Here is a 19,834-nt window from a genome sequence, read left to right as displayed (position 1 = left end):
TACATGAATATTCCAGTTTAGGGAAAAAAAAACACATAAAAAAGTAACTGTTGCTCTGTCCACAAGTATCAAGGCTCTTTTCTAGTCAACATTTGTCAGCTCTAAATGCAACAGAAGTCACTTCTGTTATCCCAGATCCTTTTTCCTGGACGCACTCTTCAGGCATGTGACAATCTATTAAAAATTCACAGAATTTCCAAGGGTAATTAAGTGAATCCTCTTTTCTATGGTTCTTAGATCTGGTCAACATTCATCAATCAAAATGTTTTCTTCTGTAGCTTGTGAGATCTGGAATATCCCCATCCCTGGGATATGGTGATCACACATTTGGCATGAAGGAGGAATTTCAGGCAGCTGTAATGGCTGATAGGATAGACTGCCCTTTGTGAGAATATACTTCTCAGAGGCTCCTCTGTTTGAAGACTTACTGTGTTATCACAGGCTCTTAGTCCTGTTTGACCAGAACCAGAGAATCAGGCACATTTCTCATGTGGGTCTGTGACAGTGCTAGGGCAGACACAGGCGACAGCCCCATGGAAAACTGCTCCCATGAAGTTTCCAGGGCTGGAAAAAGCACAGGCTGCTTTTGACAGAACTCCTTCTCCCGCTGCCTAATAAGACACCAGTAACTTGAAAGATCCTGCTTTCCCAACCCCTTCAGCAGCCAGCATGACCAGCATATTGCTCTGGGTGTGGAAATGCTCCTGTGTCCCTGGGAGCTTGCCAGCTCCTCAACATAAGGATGTAAACAAACCCCTGCTCACTCAACACCTGCTGAAAGACATCAGGGTTCAAAACAGGGTCGAGCTTCCAAAAGAAGCTGCTTCTGCAGTTCAGTGCCCTCTGCAGAGGTCCAGGATCAAGACCAAAACTCCAGCAGTGCAGTTGTCTGGGGGAGATACAAAACTGCAGCTAACCCCAAGAACTTCTTGAACAGCTGCTTGATCTAAACTTCATCCCCTTATTTTGGTGAATATGCTGGATGTGCAACTACTGAATTTTCCTAGGGTCTGCCCAGCTTGCTCCCCACACCTTAAAGTCCTCCAGAAAAAGTCTTGGGATGGAAAACAAGAGAGGCACAGCAGACAGCAGAAAAGACAACTTATGTTAATACTTTTCTTTGCACTTCATTCTTGCAACTTTAACAACAGCCTTCACTTGTCCCTTAAAATTTGTGGATGGTTTGTATGACAATTAAAATGTGCATTTGCTTGTACACAGTAAGCAGGATGGGCCACACAGATCTTAAACATTTCTTTCAGTGTATTTGCAAACTTCATAGTGTTTTCCATTTGTTTACACCCATGCCGTTATCCACTCAGTTATAATGTAACTGGAAAGCACAATTGTGCCAAGAGATGTTATTAAAGCAAAAAAGAAAACAAACAAAAAGGAAGAGAGACAATTAATTGGCGCCTTGTATCTCCCAGTCAGCAGCACAGAATTACAATTTTGTCTGACAGTGAAATCAGGTTTATTCCAATGCAATCTGTAACCATAATCACATTTGCTCTAATCCCACACAACTGAGCAGTCCTCTCAACTCCAAGATAAGAATCCAACAAGTAAAGCAGATACTTGATAATCCAGGGAGAGATCTGTAAATCATATCCCATTGGGAATTCTCTCTCGCAAACAAGCACTGCAATTTACAGCTCATTAGGTATTAAAATTTCATGCACAGTGTGGAGTAGGATGCACAGAGTCCTGGTGTGTCTCTTAACACTGGGCACACATTAGCCACACTCTGCTCTCCAGCTCTGTGAGCCAGCAGAGAAGCTCACAAGATGAATTTACATAAAATTCACACCGTGTGCAGAATTTGCCAGAGCTGCTCTTGCAGCATTTGCATCCAAGTGATGCTGAGACCTGCTTGGCTTTCCAGACTCATGTTCTACTACTATATTGCTATGGGGTAACTGGAGTTTCTGTCTGTATTTAGTTTTGCAAACCAGGGCAGGACAGGATTGCCCAAGGGACACCTTAATGGCAAAGTCATCACAAGGAGAGAATATGGCACAAGCTCAGCCCAGACTGAAAAGACCCCAACCCTACAACTGGGTTACTAAACCCCAGGAATCTCAGTGCTGCTTTGTTTTAGAAAAAACACTGAGGATGGCAAAGGCCTCAGCTCAGGGTCTGCAGATATACCAAAGTATCAAAGTACCAACCCCTATTTGCACACCACATGCAGAAATCATCAGTAGCTCCTCCATTTTCGCAGTTCTCTCAATGATCAGTAAGGGTAAAAATTCACACTAGTCAGACAACCTTGTCAAATTAATAAGTAGAGCAACAGCAATATATCTGAATTACTGCATCTGGATATTAGTGAAGCATTTAATGAAGTTTTAAACTCAAATTTTTCCTAATTAGAAAAACTAATCTGCAAAAAACCTGATAGAAATAAACTGAGGTCAGCTTAAAAGATCACGGTTTCTTTGAATTTGAAAGCTGAACCGCACAAAAAGTCCAGAGGCTGAACATTGATCAGTAGTAGGTCTGGCTTCATAAAGTCCTTAATGATGGGAAAAAGTAAAATCAACAACACAGGGTTTAAAGAACAGACAGTTCTCTGGTGGCTGTAAGCAAAACAAGAGGGCAAAGCTGTACTGAACCAGGTAAATTTGACACAAATCAAATGAGAACACACAAGTAATAATAATTCAAGCTACATAGCTAATCACTAGAGCAAAGAAAAACTGAAAATACAGAGGTGAAAAGGCAAGAAGATGCCTAGAAATCTATCACCCTGAGAAGCAGGTGAGATGCAGAGAACAGCAACCCATCTGTATAAGAAGCTGCATCAAAAAAGGTGATTAAGAAAAAGGAATTAAACAGGTCATGAGACCAGAGTGAGCACTAGAAAACTTGGGGTGAGTGTCTGAAAAAGCTTGGCAGTGTGCTAGGAAACAGTCCTACAGTGGATTTATTGGTTGTCTCATCACTTAAATCCTTTAAAATCAAAGCAGGACAATATCCTGTTGTGTTCAAATCTCATTTCCGTTCTCTAAACTTGGAGGAAAACATAATGGATCCAACTCTGCCCTCAGTTATACTTGCTCAAATACCCTTCTGTAATTAGACAGCTACCTGGCCACAAACCAAAACAAGCTGTCTTGGGGAACATGTTCTTGAAACAGAAATGGAAAACTCACTCAGTAAGAAAGGAACAGAGCAAGGTTCCTCAATCCAGCCTTGAATGGGTACAGCGCAGTAAGACACAAAGAAATCTGAACCTAAATAGAGAATGGTAGCTCTGATACAAGATCAGGATAAATGCTTACTGAACAACAGACAGCAAGGGAAAACATGGGAAGGCAAACATGTTGTGCCTAAGTAGCTACATAAAAGAGCTTGCTCAGTACCCATTAATCCATGCGGAAATATCGCATGCCCAAGGACACCGAGACCCAGAGCTTTGTGCAGAGGAAGGCTCATCGAGTAAAGCAGAGTTCAGTGTGTCTAAAGCAGGAATGCTTGTCATTCTAATGAAGCTATCATACCCACTTTATCATCTGTACAAGTGCACAGAGAAAACTGAGAGTGGATACAATTATTTACCTTTAGCGGGGGTGGGGGGGCAAGAAAATGTTTGCAGATGGAAAACCACTTTTCTGAACTTTGGAGATGAGGCAGTGCAGCCCAAGACACTTAATTGACTCCAGAGAGGAAATATTTCCTACAAGCTTCCATGCAAGCCATGCCAAACAGCAACTCTACTTCAATCAGAATTAAAATTTCAGGAGCATTCCAAGGACACTGCCATCTCCAAAGAGAAAGGAAGATGGAGTGTCACCTGATTTAAAAAAAACACATTTCCAAATCTCACTGGCGCCTGCAGGCGTGAACCATCCGCGTTAAACGAGAGCTTAAAGCCACTGTGCAATGTTGATCATGGTATTTATTTACTTATTTTATTGGAAGTCACAGGCTTTTTCAGCCCTTTTCAAGCTCTCAGGAAGGAAGGGCTCTAACCCACAGGGGCTACACAGCATATGAAAAGGATGTCTTTTTCTCCAGCAGTGCTAGAGAACAGCAAAACACACATTGAAGCAGGGAAGAGACCAAGCACTCAACATTTTCTCTTCCTTAAAATTTATACTTTGGAAACACATTTATTTTGATGGATATCGATCCCTTAAATGCCTGCAGCAGCTTTAAAAACCTCTGCTGTTATAATGCATCGTCACAGTTCAGAGGCTCTGGTAAGCAGAGGTTCCGTGATAAGGAAAACAAGCCTTGGAAGAGTTTCTAAAACTTTAGCAGGCAGATGTAAACAAACTTGAATAACCAGTAATTGTTAAGGACTGGGGGAAAACCCCAATCAACAGATCTCTCCTAAGTCTCAAGACTGAAGCAGGGTTTTACAGCCATGAGCCCATTCTCTCTCCTGACTTCTCAGCAGAGATGTCATAGAAATAATTTCTGACAGGATATCCCTTACAGGGTATCAGAAGACAGTTAGTTTAGATCCAGTTAAATCCACAAAACCACTACACAACCACCTCCACTCCAGTCCCTAGGTAGCAGTGGAATGAGCACTTTGCAACATGGCAGATTTCTAAGGCATCTGAGTGGAAAGGATTTACATCAGACAGACAAAAACACCATTCATCCCACAATACTATAGTTATTTCTGACAGACTTCTGAAAGAGGGACACCACTGGAATATGTCACTGTCTTGCCAAATCTCTCAAAAACATCCTCCATACAATGCCTCAGAGCGATCCTGGGAGATGGAATAATGTTAAATGTTGGCTTGCTTCCAATTACTAAGTTGCACTAAAAGACATCTAAAAATACATATTTTTTTCTGCTAAGTGATACTTCTCTACATAAGCTATTAATGCACTTGCCAAAAAGACTGTCCTGTAGTATCATGGGAAGAGACAAGAGAAAAGTGTCAGTGTGCTGCAAGTGCTGAAAAAAATCTAAAAGAGAAAAATCACAAGTGACATTTTTACTTCCAGAAACTCCTGCAGTTGAAAGAAGATTAATATTAAAAAGAAATGGAAATGAATAAAGGGGTGGCACTGCAAAGACAGCGCAAATAAACTGAAAAGAAGGGATTTCAGTCCCTTTAAAGAGCTTTCCTTATCTGTTCCTTAAACTTCTCCAGCTGCAGTCACTGCAGTGGACAATCCCGTTCATAAACAACTTGAGCTCTCTCCTAATAACAATTGCATTTTTGCCCTCTTTACTACCTCTGGTAGTCTGTGCCAGGACCATATTGTTAGGAAAGTTTTCCTAATTTCCAGCCTAAATTTATTCAAGGCCACTTGATCCCTCTGTGTTCTTGTGCCAACATTGTCCTTTAGTTTACCACTTCTTTCTGCCTCCCCAGCGTTTAACCCCGCTGTATTTACAGGCATATTCCAGCTAAAGGATATTGTTAGATGATTGCATCTGACATGAGAAGGGAAACTTCCTCATATGGATGTTGTGTTCCAGCAGTGCCCAGGCTCTGAGAGCCCTGCTCTGACAGATAGCAAACATCCCAAAACACTCAAGGATCAGGGCTGGCTCCTCCAGGCACAGCCTGTCTGTTGAGTTGAGCCAACCTGAGCATGAGACCAACCCCAAAAATGACACACAAGAGGGGATGGCCCAGTGGCAATGAGCCCATTTGTGACTCCTGTACCACCAGTCCTAAATGTCACCCAGTGGATCCCAGCAGCCTTCACTCCCTGTGTCCTCAGGGGCCCTTTCCAGCTGAAAGCACTACATTTGTACAAGTCATAATGAAGAGTCAAGCCATGCCATGTTTGTCCAAACTTTATCTACATTTGTTTCCTTCAGCACTTGAGTCAGGCTCCTTTATATTTTCAGAAGTAAACTTTATCTAATATCCATCTTCAAATAATAAATTCAGCTGCTAAAATTGAATACTTCCCTGTGCTTCATAAAAGAGGCAACAACAAGCACAAAAGAAACAGTTTTACTGTTGGACAAAGTTTTCTATTTATGGGCTCTGATACTCTGAGGCCGAGTCAAACACAATTCAGGCAGGCAGAGAAAAATGTGTCTCCATAACCCCTGAAACGCAGTATTGACGTAAGAGTCTCTTATCTCTGAGCAAAGCTCCAGCTGGAGCAAATGAGGCTCTAAAACCTCTAAAAAGGTGTTTTGCTTTGTGTTCCTGTCACCCCAAGTTTTTCAGCCATTCTCAGTGCTAGGACACAGGGTTAAAGGCTGCCTGTAGGGTTTGATCCCAGGGCTGACCAGGTGGTCCCTCTGGATTGCAGGTGATGGAGCAGGAGTCAGTGGTGTGGCCACTGCCATGTTTGATAGCACAGGGCTGGGCTGACTGCAGAAATTGCATTGTCAACCACGACTTTATGCTCTGCAGCTCTGAGGACAAATTCCACAGTAAGGCTGGGCCATTCTATGTTCAGCACTGTTTCACTGACACCAGCAGAGCTACTCCTGGTATCAGATACCAGGTCCAAAACGGATTTCTGCAAAGCTCATGCTTCTTTCAAAGTATCTGCATCATACACTGAAGATCACAAAACTTGCCCTCCCTGGAACCCTAAATATATTTTTGGTGTTTTCATTATCTCTACTGCCAACAGCAGTGTTCAGTGTTGTACAATCCATTATCATTAGTCCACATCACTGTTTCAGTTGGTACAGTTCAAAGATAACACGATTTACCTGTAAAGCAGATGTAAAAAATCCTTATAATTGAGGACTTTCCATTCTAAAATATTTTCACATTTAGTTTTTCACTTCAGATGCAATGTACCAAACAACTGCAAGATCTGAAATTAATTTTACAGCTTAACTAGAAAAAAACAACCTCCAGTGAATTACAGAAATACATTTTGCAAACTCATTTTGACAAATAGTTTCCATTAACTTACTTATGCTGACATATAATCCATACTAACATTGTTGCATATATATATATATGTATTTTTTTATTTTATTTTTTTTAAACAATTCAAAAAAAAAAAGGTTTTCTGGTAAGCTACTTAACTTAGCACACACTGCTGACAGCCTGAGCTAGACTACAACTTTGGTGTGGCTTAAACATTTCAGAGAGTAGTAAATCATGACTGGGATCTATTGTTCTGTCAATATTTGAGACAGAAACAGTGCAGAGAGCTCTTCTCTTGTACAGCTGGAATGCTGGAAAGCACTGCCAATCCCGAAGTTAATGGGCTTTTGGGTAAGTGTTCTTACTTTCCAGCATTACAGTTGGGAGGCCAAAGAATTTCAACTGTTTTGTAACACTTCCTACAAATGTTTTATACCAGAAGGCCCAACCATTTGCCTGAATGATTTATACATCAGAATTTATGCTTTAAATATTATGAAGTATGTCTTAAAAGTAGAGCCATGGCTGCACAGTGCTTGTTTTTGCCATTAAAATCTGTTACCTAGGAAATTACCCCCTTCTGCCATCAAAAGAATCCAATGTGTAATTATTCTTAAGCAGTTACTAAAAGGTGAATTTAATGCAGTGTGGTGAAAATGTTTAAATTGCATAGAAGTTTAAAGGAGGAAAAAAACATTTATGCTGGAGTGAACACTGCCTGGTGTTAAGGCTGCCATGGGAAAAAGATGTACAATAGATGCTGTAAAAAATTAAATGTATCTTAATTTAATGATAATTGCTTAATGATAATTGCTTAATTTATTTTATTACCTAAGAAAAACTCAGCACAACAACTACCAGTAAATGCACACTGCAAAAGAGAATTAATACTGGAATTCAGAGAGAGAGTCATGCAAACCAGCTCCTCTATAATCCTTCTAAATACACGTCTAACCAAAGCTGACACACAACAAATAGATACAGAGAAAATCTGGAGAAAGAAACACTGTGAAATAAAAGAGCAAAGCTCTTTTCCTGGGTGCAGATCTAAAGGCTTGGCCCTTTAAAATTAAAGAAGCAGAGATAATATTCAAATAAATGCATCCTTAAGAGGGAAAAAAATCAACATCTTTATGCCATTACTTAAAGCACTTTCACACTCTATTTTTAAATCTTTCACCACAAAAGACACTCTAAAAATAAAGGCTAATAATAATCTAACCCTTATCTTGCTCCCTCCAAGGACAATGGTGGAAACATGTATTTTACAGCTTTAGTTTTCTCACACCTCCTTTCCCAAGCAGACCTTGGGTTTGTGCTCTTCCCTGCTTTCATTTCTAGTCTGGTAGCTGGGTACAGCTCTTCCCACATGTTCTGAGTGTGGAAGTGACACTGGATGCCCCCAGAGCTATGGCTCTGTGGTCTCCAGAACACTTAGCTGATTTCAGAATGAAAGGTTTAAACTGAGACAATGGGATTTGAGCTCCCAAAGCTGCTTTTCGACTCAGGAACTTACAGAAATTGACTGCATCATTAAGTAAAGGATGAACCAACATGTTTCTGCAGAATGGGAAAATCATATCTAAGGTAAAATATTCTCCAGCCTCACAGCCCCCAGCACCCTTCTGCTGACAGGGAAAGACTGCTCAGAGCTACCAGGGACTTCCTCCTGCTCCCACCTGATAAGGGAACACGTTCTACAGTGAATTAATCTCCTTCACTGCACAACACAAAGCATTAATCACAACAGCTTACCTGAACCACAACAAAATACTACTCCAGGCATTTAACCTATGCAGATGTCAAGCCCACCTATCTGCTGATTCTGCAAAAGCTCCACCATATCCCTGCAATAAATACACCTAAAATACATCAGTGACAAGCAGGAGCACGGGCAGGAGTTTTACTCAGAACTCTGTAAGCTAAGGAACTTCACCAGCAACAACACCAGAATTAGATTTTACCAGGTACCTGAGGAGCTGCAAAATTTAAAATATTATGGACAGCTCTTGCTTACTGTGCTCAAAATAGTGTAGGTGAGCAGCAACAGGTACAACAAAAGGGCTACTAGGGGAATGATGAGATCCCAAAAGCGTTTTAACAGTGCTGTGAAAATTGAGACAGCACAACTCACTAGAAATTCATTTAATTAGCTATGAGAGAATAATTAGAAGAGAATATTCTGGTATGGTGGATGTGCACAGGCAATGAACTCAGACAGGAAATTAGGAAGAGCGATCATCAGACGAGTGAAGGTCTAGCACTACCCAAAGAACAAAGAGTCAGGTGCTGTACATAGCTTCCACTTCATGAATTTGGATTTATGTTTTCAAGGAAAAAAAAAATCCCTGATTTTATTTAAAAGAACTTTTCAATGCATGATATTTTATTTGATAAGAAGCATGTGCAGCACACTTTTGGAGGTTGCCCAGGTACCTGTGTTCACATTTCCGGCCAAAAACTGTCTGGAAATTTTACTTCAACATCCCTGGCAGCAGGAATCCTGGGTGATCATCCCTTTTACAGAACACCATATTAAAAGGTTAAATCACTGCTCTAAATATGTGGTTATATTTTGGTGACATTTCATAGAAATGAAGCATTTTTTGACAATTATTCTATGAGTGTAGAAATGAATGCACACCTACACTTCATTTAATATACAGTGAATTGCATTCCCAACTGGGAGCAGATGTACAGAAAATATTGTGTCCCCATGTCATTCCTGATTAGCCAATTCCTGTCATTTTAAGGCAGTAAGCTTGGGATCTGCACTGGGGCATGTGCCAGCTCCTGCAGCTCAGCTGCCAGACAGGGAGGTGGTGTCTTCAGCACAGAGGTGGTTCTCAGGTTGTGCCAGCTGGACCCCAGTGCACAAGTCTGAAAAGGGAAAAAAACAAACCCACAACAATCCCACAAAAAGAATTAACTCTCTGTGATCTGCCTTGCCCTTGTTCAAGTCAGCATTTTCAGAGAGAACTGATTCTTTAAGAGCAACATAAATCACAGCCAGGGAGAGAAGCACCTATGGAACAGCAAGTGTCTACAGCAAGTGTGTGCACCAAGGTAAACAGGGTGCAGCTGGAGGTGCCCCACAAATCCCATTGGAGGGTGGTGGCAAACACCACCACAGCACCCTTCTTTTCCCAGGCTCTCTTTCATGTTTTCTCCTTACTACTAATCAGAAGGTGATTCCATTTTGACTCTGGTGTTCTGCTGGCACACCAGCACACCTCCTTCTAATAAATCCTGTATTTGGTTTATATGGAGTGCTAATATTTGGGTAACAAGAATGATCTTTTAGGTAACAGACTTTCCTGCCGCTGGTGGGAAATAAGGTAAGCACAGAGCACAGTTCTAATATTTGCACAGATGAGAAAGGAGGTCACAACGTATTTCCATTTACTCAAGGTACTGTTCCTACTGACGTCAAAGACAGTTTGCATAAATATGGCAAAGAAGCAGGATTTAACCCTCCAGCAAAACCTCTGGAAACACTCAGTTTGATTGGACTAGAAAAATAAGAAGCCTTAAGAGAAAAATTAGAAGTGTTTGAGAGACAACATTGATTGTGACATCGATTTCCTTCAGGAAGACGTCAAGGTGAGAAGGCTTCCAGGGAGAGGTGCGAGTGCCTCCAGTTAACCTCTAGACTGTTGGGTCTTTTTTGACTTTTTGATCCACAATCTCTGGATCAAACAATCTCTTTTTTTCATATTAGATCTGTTTTTCAGAATGCTCCCATGCCTCTAAAATTTCTAAGGTGTAAACACACCGAAAGCTGGGCTAATCATTAGGATACATGGATTGGAATAAAACAGGATGCAGACACAAAGTGAATGCTATTTTAAGACTTGTGGTGGTAGCAAAAATCTGCAGAGATTTTGCAGGAGTTCTTTCACTGTTTTTGGCAAAATGCCCAGCTAAGTCCTGACAACACTTGAGATGTTCAAAAGGGAATTTTCTGTGATTACAGCATGAAATACACTAAGTTGATCTCACATCTTGCACTGTACACCGCTTTATCCAAAAGCAGAGGGCTAGACTTAATAGTATTATTAAATGATAGAATTATCATGCTTTTAGTTCCACTGTCCCAGTTTTTTTCTTTCAACTTTACATTTTAGATGCTGGTAAACAGCCATTGTGATAGTCGGGTTTCTGCTGAGGGTCACACACCAGAGCAGCCCTTCTGTCAATCACACACGCTGCAAAGCAAGCACAGAAACCAGCCTGTCCTTCCTAACCTGATACTAACCAAACACTTACAAAAATGCACCACATCGTGTCTGACAGGCCTGCATGATCCCAAAAGCAGACAGCTAGGAAAGCAACTTGGACTTGGAACCAAATTTTACTTTAGCATGTAGGATAATTGTTTCTCCATCAAGAAGTGAGTCCAGCAGGAGTGTGAAATCCACTGACCTTTCTTTGCTAGGTTGCTGTTAGGTTCGTACTTCTCAATCAGCACTTGAACTTGCTCTTGTTTCAGTGGTGGATAAAGGATCTCATTTAACCGTGGATCCCGTTGTTTCAAATTTATAAAGTCCATCATCTGATCAACAGTAAGGTAGGGTTTGCTCTTGGCACCACTGGAGAGAAATTAAAGCATCAGCAAAGTCATTTTAATACATTTCCTGGAAATTCTGTTCCATGTCCGAAACTTCCCAAGGAAACTGAAACAAGATTCATACAAAACTACGATACAACAAAAACATCGCTCCACTGTGTCTCTGGACTAACTTATTTTGCCAAAGGCTCTTCATCACATCTAGGAGGAAGATCTTTGACAATGTTCAGCATTACAGGCATCAATGGGAAGACTTGGAGCAATGCTAAAGGTCTTTCATTCCTCTGAATTCTTGGAATTAAGCTATTTAAAAATGTAAAAGAGAAAACAACCATGGAATTCAATCTCGAGCTTGCCACAAACATTCTGTTGGCTTTCCTGGCCCAACTATTTGGGTTTACTGCTGAATAACAGCAGCCCTGATTTTATTATTCTGGTAATTTGTGTGGGTCTTTTTTTTATGAGCGCTCTAAAAGCTTGGAGGTGCTCTGTAATGCAAGCAAAAAGATGTCTATTTAGAGAGTCAGTGAAAAGAGCAGAGTTTGGGTACAAGTTGTGCCCAGATAGAAATCCAGGCAGCCTCTGGGCCAGGCAATGAGCTCAGGGCTGTCTAGAGCACTTTGGCCTGGCTCTGCTCTGCCAGGGAGCAATGGGAAGCTTCTCCTGGGTGCAGTGGGAGCAAATTTGGACAGGGCTGTGCTCCTCTGAAACCCCAACCTTAGGGACAACAACCCCAAAAGGGGAATGTGAGCACAGTCATGTTGCTAAACTACACTCACCACTTGCTTTGGAGGTCGTGGCGTGTATTTTGGAAATTGCTTTCCTCTCTTATTGCTTAATGTTCTGACTCAATTGATCAGGCTCTGCTGAAACTGGCAGTACACAGATTGCTGCAAGGGCTAGAAGCACCAGGAGTTACAGAGCTCATGACTGAATGTATGAAATCAGTTGTAGCCGGCTGCTAATTTAATTTCACGGTGTGAATTCATCATACACAAACCCTAAAAGATACAGCTTTTTTTTGCCAGTCCTAATGAAGCTTTTGGGGGTGATTATACATATTCTCGTGCCTATTTCATGCTGTTATTGCTTATTATTCTTCTTTACTTACTTGGAAACCTAAACTATCCTGATCAATACCAAAAAACAAGACCTGGCAGTTCTGCTCCTTTAGGAACAAATTCCTTTAAAACTCAGAAGTAGAAGTAAAAGCCTGGGTGAGAAGGAACCCTTGATCCAAGATTAAATAACAGCCCTGCTTGACATTTAAATCTGTTATTGGCAAGCATTGCATGTTGCTATAGTATAAATAACCTACTTTGGCATCCCCAGCCCAAAAAATCAGTGAATGGGAAAAAGAAATAAATAAACCAGTGAGAGTCTTTCCTTACAACTCAGAAAAGATGTGGTCGATCTCAGGCCGAGGGCAGAGGTTGTTTAAGAACACTCTGTACACTTCTGGCGTGAAGTCGTCTTGAGGGATTGAATCATTCTGTGAAATGGGAAAGAAAAAACAGTGAAAGAGAGATACAGCACTTTTATATGTTCTTTGCAAACAGATCACTCACTTTTTGGCTGCTTTTGATTTCCTTCCTGCAACCTAGAGGAGCCCAGACTCTTCAGGATTATAAATTCCCCTGAATCACAGAGCAGCCTATCTTTAAAAAATACATTCAAACACATCTATTAGCTTCCATGAGGCACAGTTATCTCATTCTCTGAGCACCTGTGAAGGAGAAGGAAGGGACATCTCCCCATCTAACCCCCAAACTACAGCAGAAATAGCTCTATCAGCCCTGATGAAGCCTCTGAACTCACTCCCAGCAGTGCTGAGCTTGTTTTTGAGCGAGCAGAACTGCAGCGTCACGGAGGATGAGGATGTCATTCATCCTTCCAAACCTGTCACACAACTAGGGAACAAACTGGGTCACTGTGTCATTAGTAATACACTTGTTCCCTGACAGCAGCAGCAATTTTGCCTTTTCCTTCCTGAAGATACACGTTGAAGATGCCACAATTCTGGGCAAGACTCAAGCAGCACAGCTTTTCTATCCATCTTTGTCTCAAACACTCAGTGTAACACATTTGGCAATCAGATTTCTTTTAGAGGAATTGATAAAAATGCTCTCCTGCAGAAGACATGCCAGTATTTTTTTTTCCTTACATTTTCTACAATTTAGAGTGATTTAAATTTAGTCCAACTTCTAGATGACAATTTAGATCATCCTCACTACATTTTTCTCCAAAAAAATCAAATTACTGGAGGCAATTACTGTACTGGGTAAGTCCTTTGCAGTCCTTCATCCAAAGCCATGACATGTGGGCTCTGGGAGCACCACGGACCCACAGGATGCTTCTCCATGCTCCAAAATGCAATGAACTAGAGGAGGAAAATTGTAACTTGGGCACAAAGCTGTTTTCTTGGCAGGCCTTTGGAACCTGGCTGTCTGGGAAGCGAGCTGCTGCTGGGGCAATCAGTGCTTGTATTTATTCTGCCTGTTTAGCACCGTTGCCAAGGGAACCGGAAGCATCCGTTCAAGCCTTTGTCAGGCACAAGGAAACTTTTCTATATTTTTCCTGCTTTAGGTTACAATAAATAAATGATACCACAGGCGTCGCTTTGTCTTCTTTCATCTGAAACCAGCAGAGGCTCAAGAGGGCTTTATTCTGTCTCTGTCCACAAGAGCAGATTGACCAATCTGAGCTGTTCCCCTGCTCTGCCTGGATAACCATCTCCAGGCTCCAGCATTCTAAGGTGACCCCATCAGACCCTTGTGCCGTGCTTTTTTTGGCAGACTGCGAGTGGCTGTGGGGTGAACTGGTTCAAAACTTACCCAGCCAAAACCTCCCTGTGTGTTTTACATGGGATCAATCCCTGAGCCAGGTAACTCCCAGTGGCACTGCTGCTGCTAAATCCAGTGCAAGGGTGGATGGAGAAGTGGGAAAGCTGAGGGTACAGGATGGAAACAGCTCCTTTCAGTGAAGGCTGCCAGTGGCACTGTACCTGCACCCATGACACTGATAAATTCAAGCTTTGGATCTCTCTGTGCTGACACCTGTGTTTTCCTTAAGGGATTCTCAAAGCTTGGGAATTTTCTTGTTGGAGTTGGCACCCTGCCCTCCTCTGCTCCCTCTCCTGATAACCCCGGTCCAGCAGGGTGCTGCTCCTCAGCTGAGAGCTTTTCAATAATTCTCTAAATACCAAAGAACTACACTCCACCCATCAAACTAATATTTTTTTTCTTTACAAGGGATTTACAAGGACTCAGCTGAACAAATGTGGATCTCTTCCAATGACCTGAGATCCAGGCTCTGATTTGCCACTCAGACCCAATTAACAGACATCAGTTTGCCTCCCCATGTCTCCAAACACCCACTACAAAAAGAATAACCAACACAAGCCTTCAGGCATAAGTATACAGAACTTTTTAATAGGTATTTCCTACCAGTATCATAATCAATGGGCTACAAAACACAAATATCTAGATGGGAGATGAAAGCCACCTCAGGCACAACCTCACACAACTATATTTGGCTTCCCAAAGCCTGTCTGCCCAAAGGGATTAAAATACACTGCCCCCTTACTCAGCCTGGTCTGAGCCAGCCCCATTTCAGAGGAACCACCCACACACCTTATGGGCTCATCTCTTTTTTGACACCAATGAACAAAGCACAAACCTTCTGTACCACATGACAGCATCCCTCGTTTCCAGCCTGGCTTAATACTGGCATTCAATTTTATTCCATGATTAAGACTCTCTATTAATTTCAAGCACTGCTGATTTATGATTTGCCTGGTAATCTGCCTGCTTTTAGAACATCTGTATCCAGTCTGTTACATATTTGGCAGCATAAGAGCTAATTCAGATTATTTGCACAGACTGGACACAAGAGCTGGTTATTCTATTTTAACAGTCAAGCTCACTGGTGCTTCTTTGTGAACCTCAACATTAACTAGAAGGCAAAAACCACTCTTCACAGCCAAAGGGCCAGCTGAAATAAAGCTCTTCAAATTCTATTTAAGGCACCTTTAACCAAAACAAAAATATCCAACAATAACAAAAAACAAATTTCCAAAAAGTAGCCAAGATTTAAAAAACAACAACAAACATAGGGCAATCAGATAGCAAACTCAGAAATTCATTGGGGTATTTTAATACTCTGTTTAAACATTTATTTAAATATCCTTCTGCTTTCAGATTTGCTGGGTGATGACTGTTCCAGAAATCGGGGCTTGATCCTGCAAGACTCTACACAGGCCAGTTCTCATACAGAAAGAGAGAAATTAATAAAGCCATGCTTTGAAAAAGTGCTTTACTTGAGGTCCAGCACTGTGGATCTCTCTGTGATCTGTCTCTGCTGCTTGGCTGAATCAGGGCTGGAGTGCTCAGCACTGCAGAGAATCCATCCCTTATTAAGGTCCTTAAATACAAAATAAAGGATTTATTTTCAGCAATTCCAAATATCCTCTTTGGTGCTATTCCTCAGGATGGAAACAATTGCCCAGGTAATAAGAACTCTCCCTCCTCTTGGACTAAATGCAGAGCCTACACGTTGTGCCACAGGGTCTCCTGGCAAGCACACACACAGGGAATTCCCTGGAGAGCGGCTGATGGATGGGGATACTTGTCCTGTCACAGAAAAGTCCACACAGGGACATTATCCCCCAGAACCTGTGCCCAGATCACTGCAAAAGGCAGATGAGGGACTGTCCCAGGCTTGAAGATTCATTCCTAAATTCCAAGAGCTGCAGCCAAACATCACTGAAGCTTGTGGCCAACAAGCTCCATAAATTCCCAGGGCAATGAGAGGTGTGGAAACTCAGGGAGAAAATCCATGAGGCACAAATATGAAACACCAAAGAGACTGAACTTGCTGTGAGAGATTTTCATGAATCCTCTCAATAATCTGGTGTTATTTTGCTGAGCATGACTCCCTGATACTCATGTCTTGCACACTGCTGGAATCCATTGCTCTTCCAAGGCTTTATGGGAACACCATTTGTCCTGTGGTATAATAGGACAGAAAAGCTGGGAGTTGAAACTACGAATTTCACTTGTTCAAATAAACAGGAACACAAAGGGAAAGAGCTGTAGTTGAAGTTCTGCTTTTCCTCTATTCTGTTACCTCCATGAGATCCAGTTTTGCCCTTCTACAATATTTTTCAAAGATGATCAACACAGTTTTCTTTGGTGCGTGCAGCGCATTTCTCTTTCGTCCCGACCAAAGAAAGGATCTACTTTACACTCTGAATAATTTTCAAGATGGTATCCCAGCAACAAGCATCCAGCAGTGTGTATGCAGAATTGGCTCTACTTAGATAAATAGCAGAAAAAGGCTGCAGTTTCTTCCAAAGACCCAAATGATATTTAAATTTTCTTTTCAGAGACATGTAGTAAATGGAAGAAATAAATCAGCTGATTCAGAAAGCAGCGCCTCAGAGATTTTTTTTGTCCACTTTGTCTTGTTTGCTACCAATTAAATGGAAACTCATCTTTAAATTATTCTCTCCATGTTTCTAACCTCACAATATTACTTTAGGTAAGATTCTTATAGTATTTTATACCTACTTTGCTGAAATTCCTTGAAATTTTATGGAATTGAGCTCCCAAACCTATGAAGGAAGGTCTCAATGCAAGGAGTGTCTGAGGTTTGCCTGGTGAAGATTTTGCTCCACTGTTGTTCTGGAGCTGTAGGAATGGGATCTATTAAACCACTGAGGGAGCAAATGTTGAGGAAGCCTCACAGCACAGAGTTTTGTGTAAGTCAAGGGATCAGGAGATGCAGGCTCTCCTCTGCTACAGAATGGTTTTGCCCCACCTCTTGGACCCCTGAATGAAGGAATTATGCTGCAAGAAGCTTTCCTGGGATTAAAACCCAGTTTGAGTAGGAGGTGGGGCCAGATATCTCATTATGGTCCCTCCCAGCCTTACCCAATCTGTGATTCTGTGACTCCAGCATTAACTGGAATCACCTGCTCGAGCTGATTCCTTCTGAGAAAAGCCTGCTTGAGGGTGAGATACCATCCTGGAAATGCTCTGAGAGCTCCTGGATTAGCAGGATGTAATGGCTGCAGCCCTGCAGTGTTAACAGCTTCCACAACAGAGCATTTCAACATTTCCTTTGTGCACCTTTTGGATAAGCCAGGGTGGGTTTAGCCCGTCACTTATCTCCAGCTCTAGATCACACCTCAGGCTAACACTGGCTCTGAAACCATGCCTTGAAAACTGCAACAATCACCCATTCTTAAAATGCCCTCACAGGATTCCTCCAGGACAGGTCACACAAACTCTGCCCTTTCCTTGAATCCTGTTAGGCTTCTTCCAGGTGCTCCTGATCCTAAACAACTTCTAATCAAAGGTTCTCAGATGGGTATCAGGAGCTTCTGTGTGGGAAAGCCACACAGCTGCTGAGGAACCATCCAGCAGCAAATCAGGCTCAGCCATGAACAAACTGAGAAGAAAGGAAAGAGCAGTAAATCCAAGCAATGCTGATCTGAATAACTGCAGATGCTTACCCTGGAAGAGGGAAGGTTACAGGCTTCTAACGCGGTCTCTACCCGTTTTCTGTCGGAGGAGAACAAGCGGTATATGCTGCAAAATGAGGACAAAACAGAGGGATCTGGCTTAAAGACATGCCTTGATGGCCCATGTGGTTCAAAGACTGAGTATCTCTTAACATCTTTAGCTATTTATTTCCATTTTGGCTGCTTGGTAACAGAGGGGAGTTTAACAGTGCTCAGTTTTAACTCTACCCCACACCAGCCCCTATCACAGCAGTATTTATTTCAGCTATCACTGGACTCTTCATTCCCCCAGTGACATAAAATTTGAATCAGTTTATTTTCACATGTCCCTGAGATTAAAAAACTATGCTTTTTTATTTTTATTTTTTTTCAATTTTTACAAGTGGAAAGAACCAGGGCAGAAAGGCAGAATGTCTGTGCCCAAAGGGCATTTGAACTGAGACATCCCAGTTATCACTGGCCACTCTGTTATAAACAGAGGGTAAAGTTATTCTGCTAGGCACAAGGGTCTCATGCTCATCCCAAACACATATTCACAGCCCAAAGTCAGCAGAGAGCACGTGGTAAGGAAGGAGAACAGCACTTACTTCTTCAGAGGAATGCGCCCCTCTGGAGTCACCTGCAGCTTGAGTTTGGTGTAGCTGTGGAGAGAGAAGCACCCTGCTTTATTTTTACAGCATTTTCAAGAACCTCTCCACCAGCTTTCTAGCTCTGGGCTAATGCTCTGATCATGTGGCAAGTTCCACTCAGTTCTTTCTCCCAGTATGAAAACATGTTGGGATATTGTTATTGACTAAAAACCTTCTCCTGTCTGCCCTGAGATAACTGTAAATGAATTTTGCAGTAACATCATCTGCTGAAAAATGTGGCAACACTTAAGAGGACTTTTTTGTTGTTGTTAAAAAACTCAGCTTTTTTCACTTTACCCACTGCTCTGCCAAAAGAAGAAGAAACTTCATGGTCCTAATAAACTTTCCTTTTCTTCCCAACAAAAAATGCCATTAGCAACCACTTCAAAAACAAAGTACATGCTAAAACTAGGATAACTGGGATAGGAACATTCCCACAAATCCTTGACTTCCCACATTCATGTTCTGGAAACTGAAGCCTTTCGTGCTACTGTGTCACCAAGGACAACTCCCAGCACTGAGGGAGATTAAAACAAAACCAAAAAGAATCACAGCAGTTATTTTAAAATAAGTAAAGTTTCTTTCAGTTTTCCTTCTGTTTTTTGAAAATTTTGACTATATTTTGGTCACATTGAGTGTTTTTCCTCTATAATCAAGGAAGTGAGAAATAACAGAAGATGGGGAAAAAGCTTCTCAAGCTGTTTATTATTGTACTTCCAATGCTCCAAAGAACTGAATGTCAAAGAAAAACCCCTTCATTCTGCCCTAATGCAATTTGGTTTTCTCTTTCAACAAAAGGGTTCTGATAGGATTCCAACCAACCCTTTGCTTAGTACACTAATTATAATGGGGAAATAATTTAATCTTCAAAGTCATAGATTTCTTAAGTGACTGGTTTGGCATCTGTGCAGAGGAGCTGGGAAGCCTTACGGTTTCCAAGTGATTTATTAATTAGTGGAAAAAAGACACAGGAATGCCATGCTTGCCTGCCACTGAATCTACGCAGTGTGTCCAGTGACTTCATCTTTAATTAATATGGCTTGAAAAACTGCCAAAGAATAGCTCCAGACACGGAGCTCTGCTGTACTGTGTGATGACACATTTCTCCTCTGATTTGGGTAGGAAAAGGCCCATTAGGTACAGCCCCAACCCTCCCCACTACAGACCTGTCAGCAGAGCCCACTGAGCACCTGGGGATTTCAGGGGCAAGGAAATTGTAGAACCAAATCATTCTCTAAACTCATCTCCAACCTACGGAGCTGAAGGAAGTCACCAGCTCAGG

General features: G+C 41.7%; 1 protein-coding gene across 2 annotated transcripts in view; it reads right to left on the bottom strand.

Annotated features, from left to right (window-relative positions):
• The window catches only part of PLCB1 (phospholipase C beta 1), a 331,414-nt gene that overhangs the window by 109,814 nt on the left and 201,766 nt on the right, over positions 1-19,834 (bottom strand). For both annotated transcript variants that reach the window (XM_015620526.1, XM_015620527.1), the window contains exons 6-9: positions 18,511-18,564; positions 17,915-17,990; positions 12,789-12,889; positions 11,253-11,419 (exon numbers count right to left, since the gene is read on the bottom strand). In XM_015620526.1, the coding sequence (XP_015476012.1) occupies positions 11,253-11,419; positions 12,789-12,889; positions 17,915-17,990; positions 18,511-18,564 (398 nt within the window). The remainder of the gene's footprint in view (positions 1-11,252; positions 11,420-12,788; positions 12,890-17,914; positions 17,991-18,510; positions 18,565-19,834) is intronic.

The sequence above is a fragment of the Parus major genome, chromosome 3 (assembly GCF_001522545.3).
Source record: "Parus major isolate Abel chromosome 3, Parus_major1.1, whole genome shotgun sequence".
NCBI classification, from domain to species: Eukaryota; Metazoa; Chordata; class Aves; order Passeriformes; family Paridae; genus Parus; species Parus major.
This window is presented reverse-complemented; position numbering and strand designations above follow the sequence as displayed.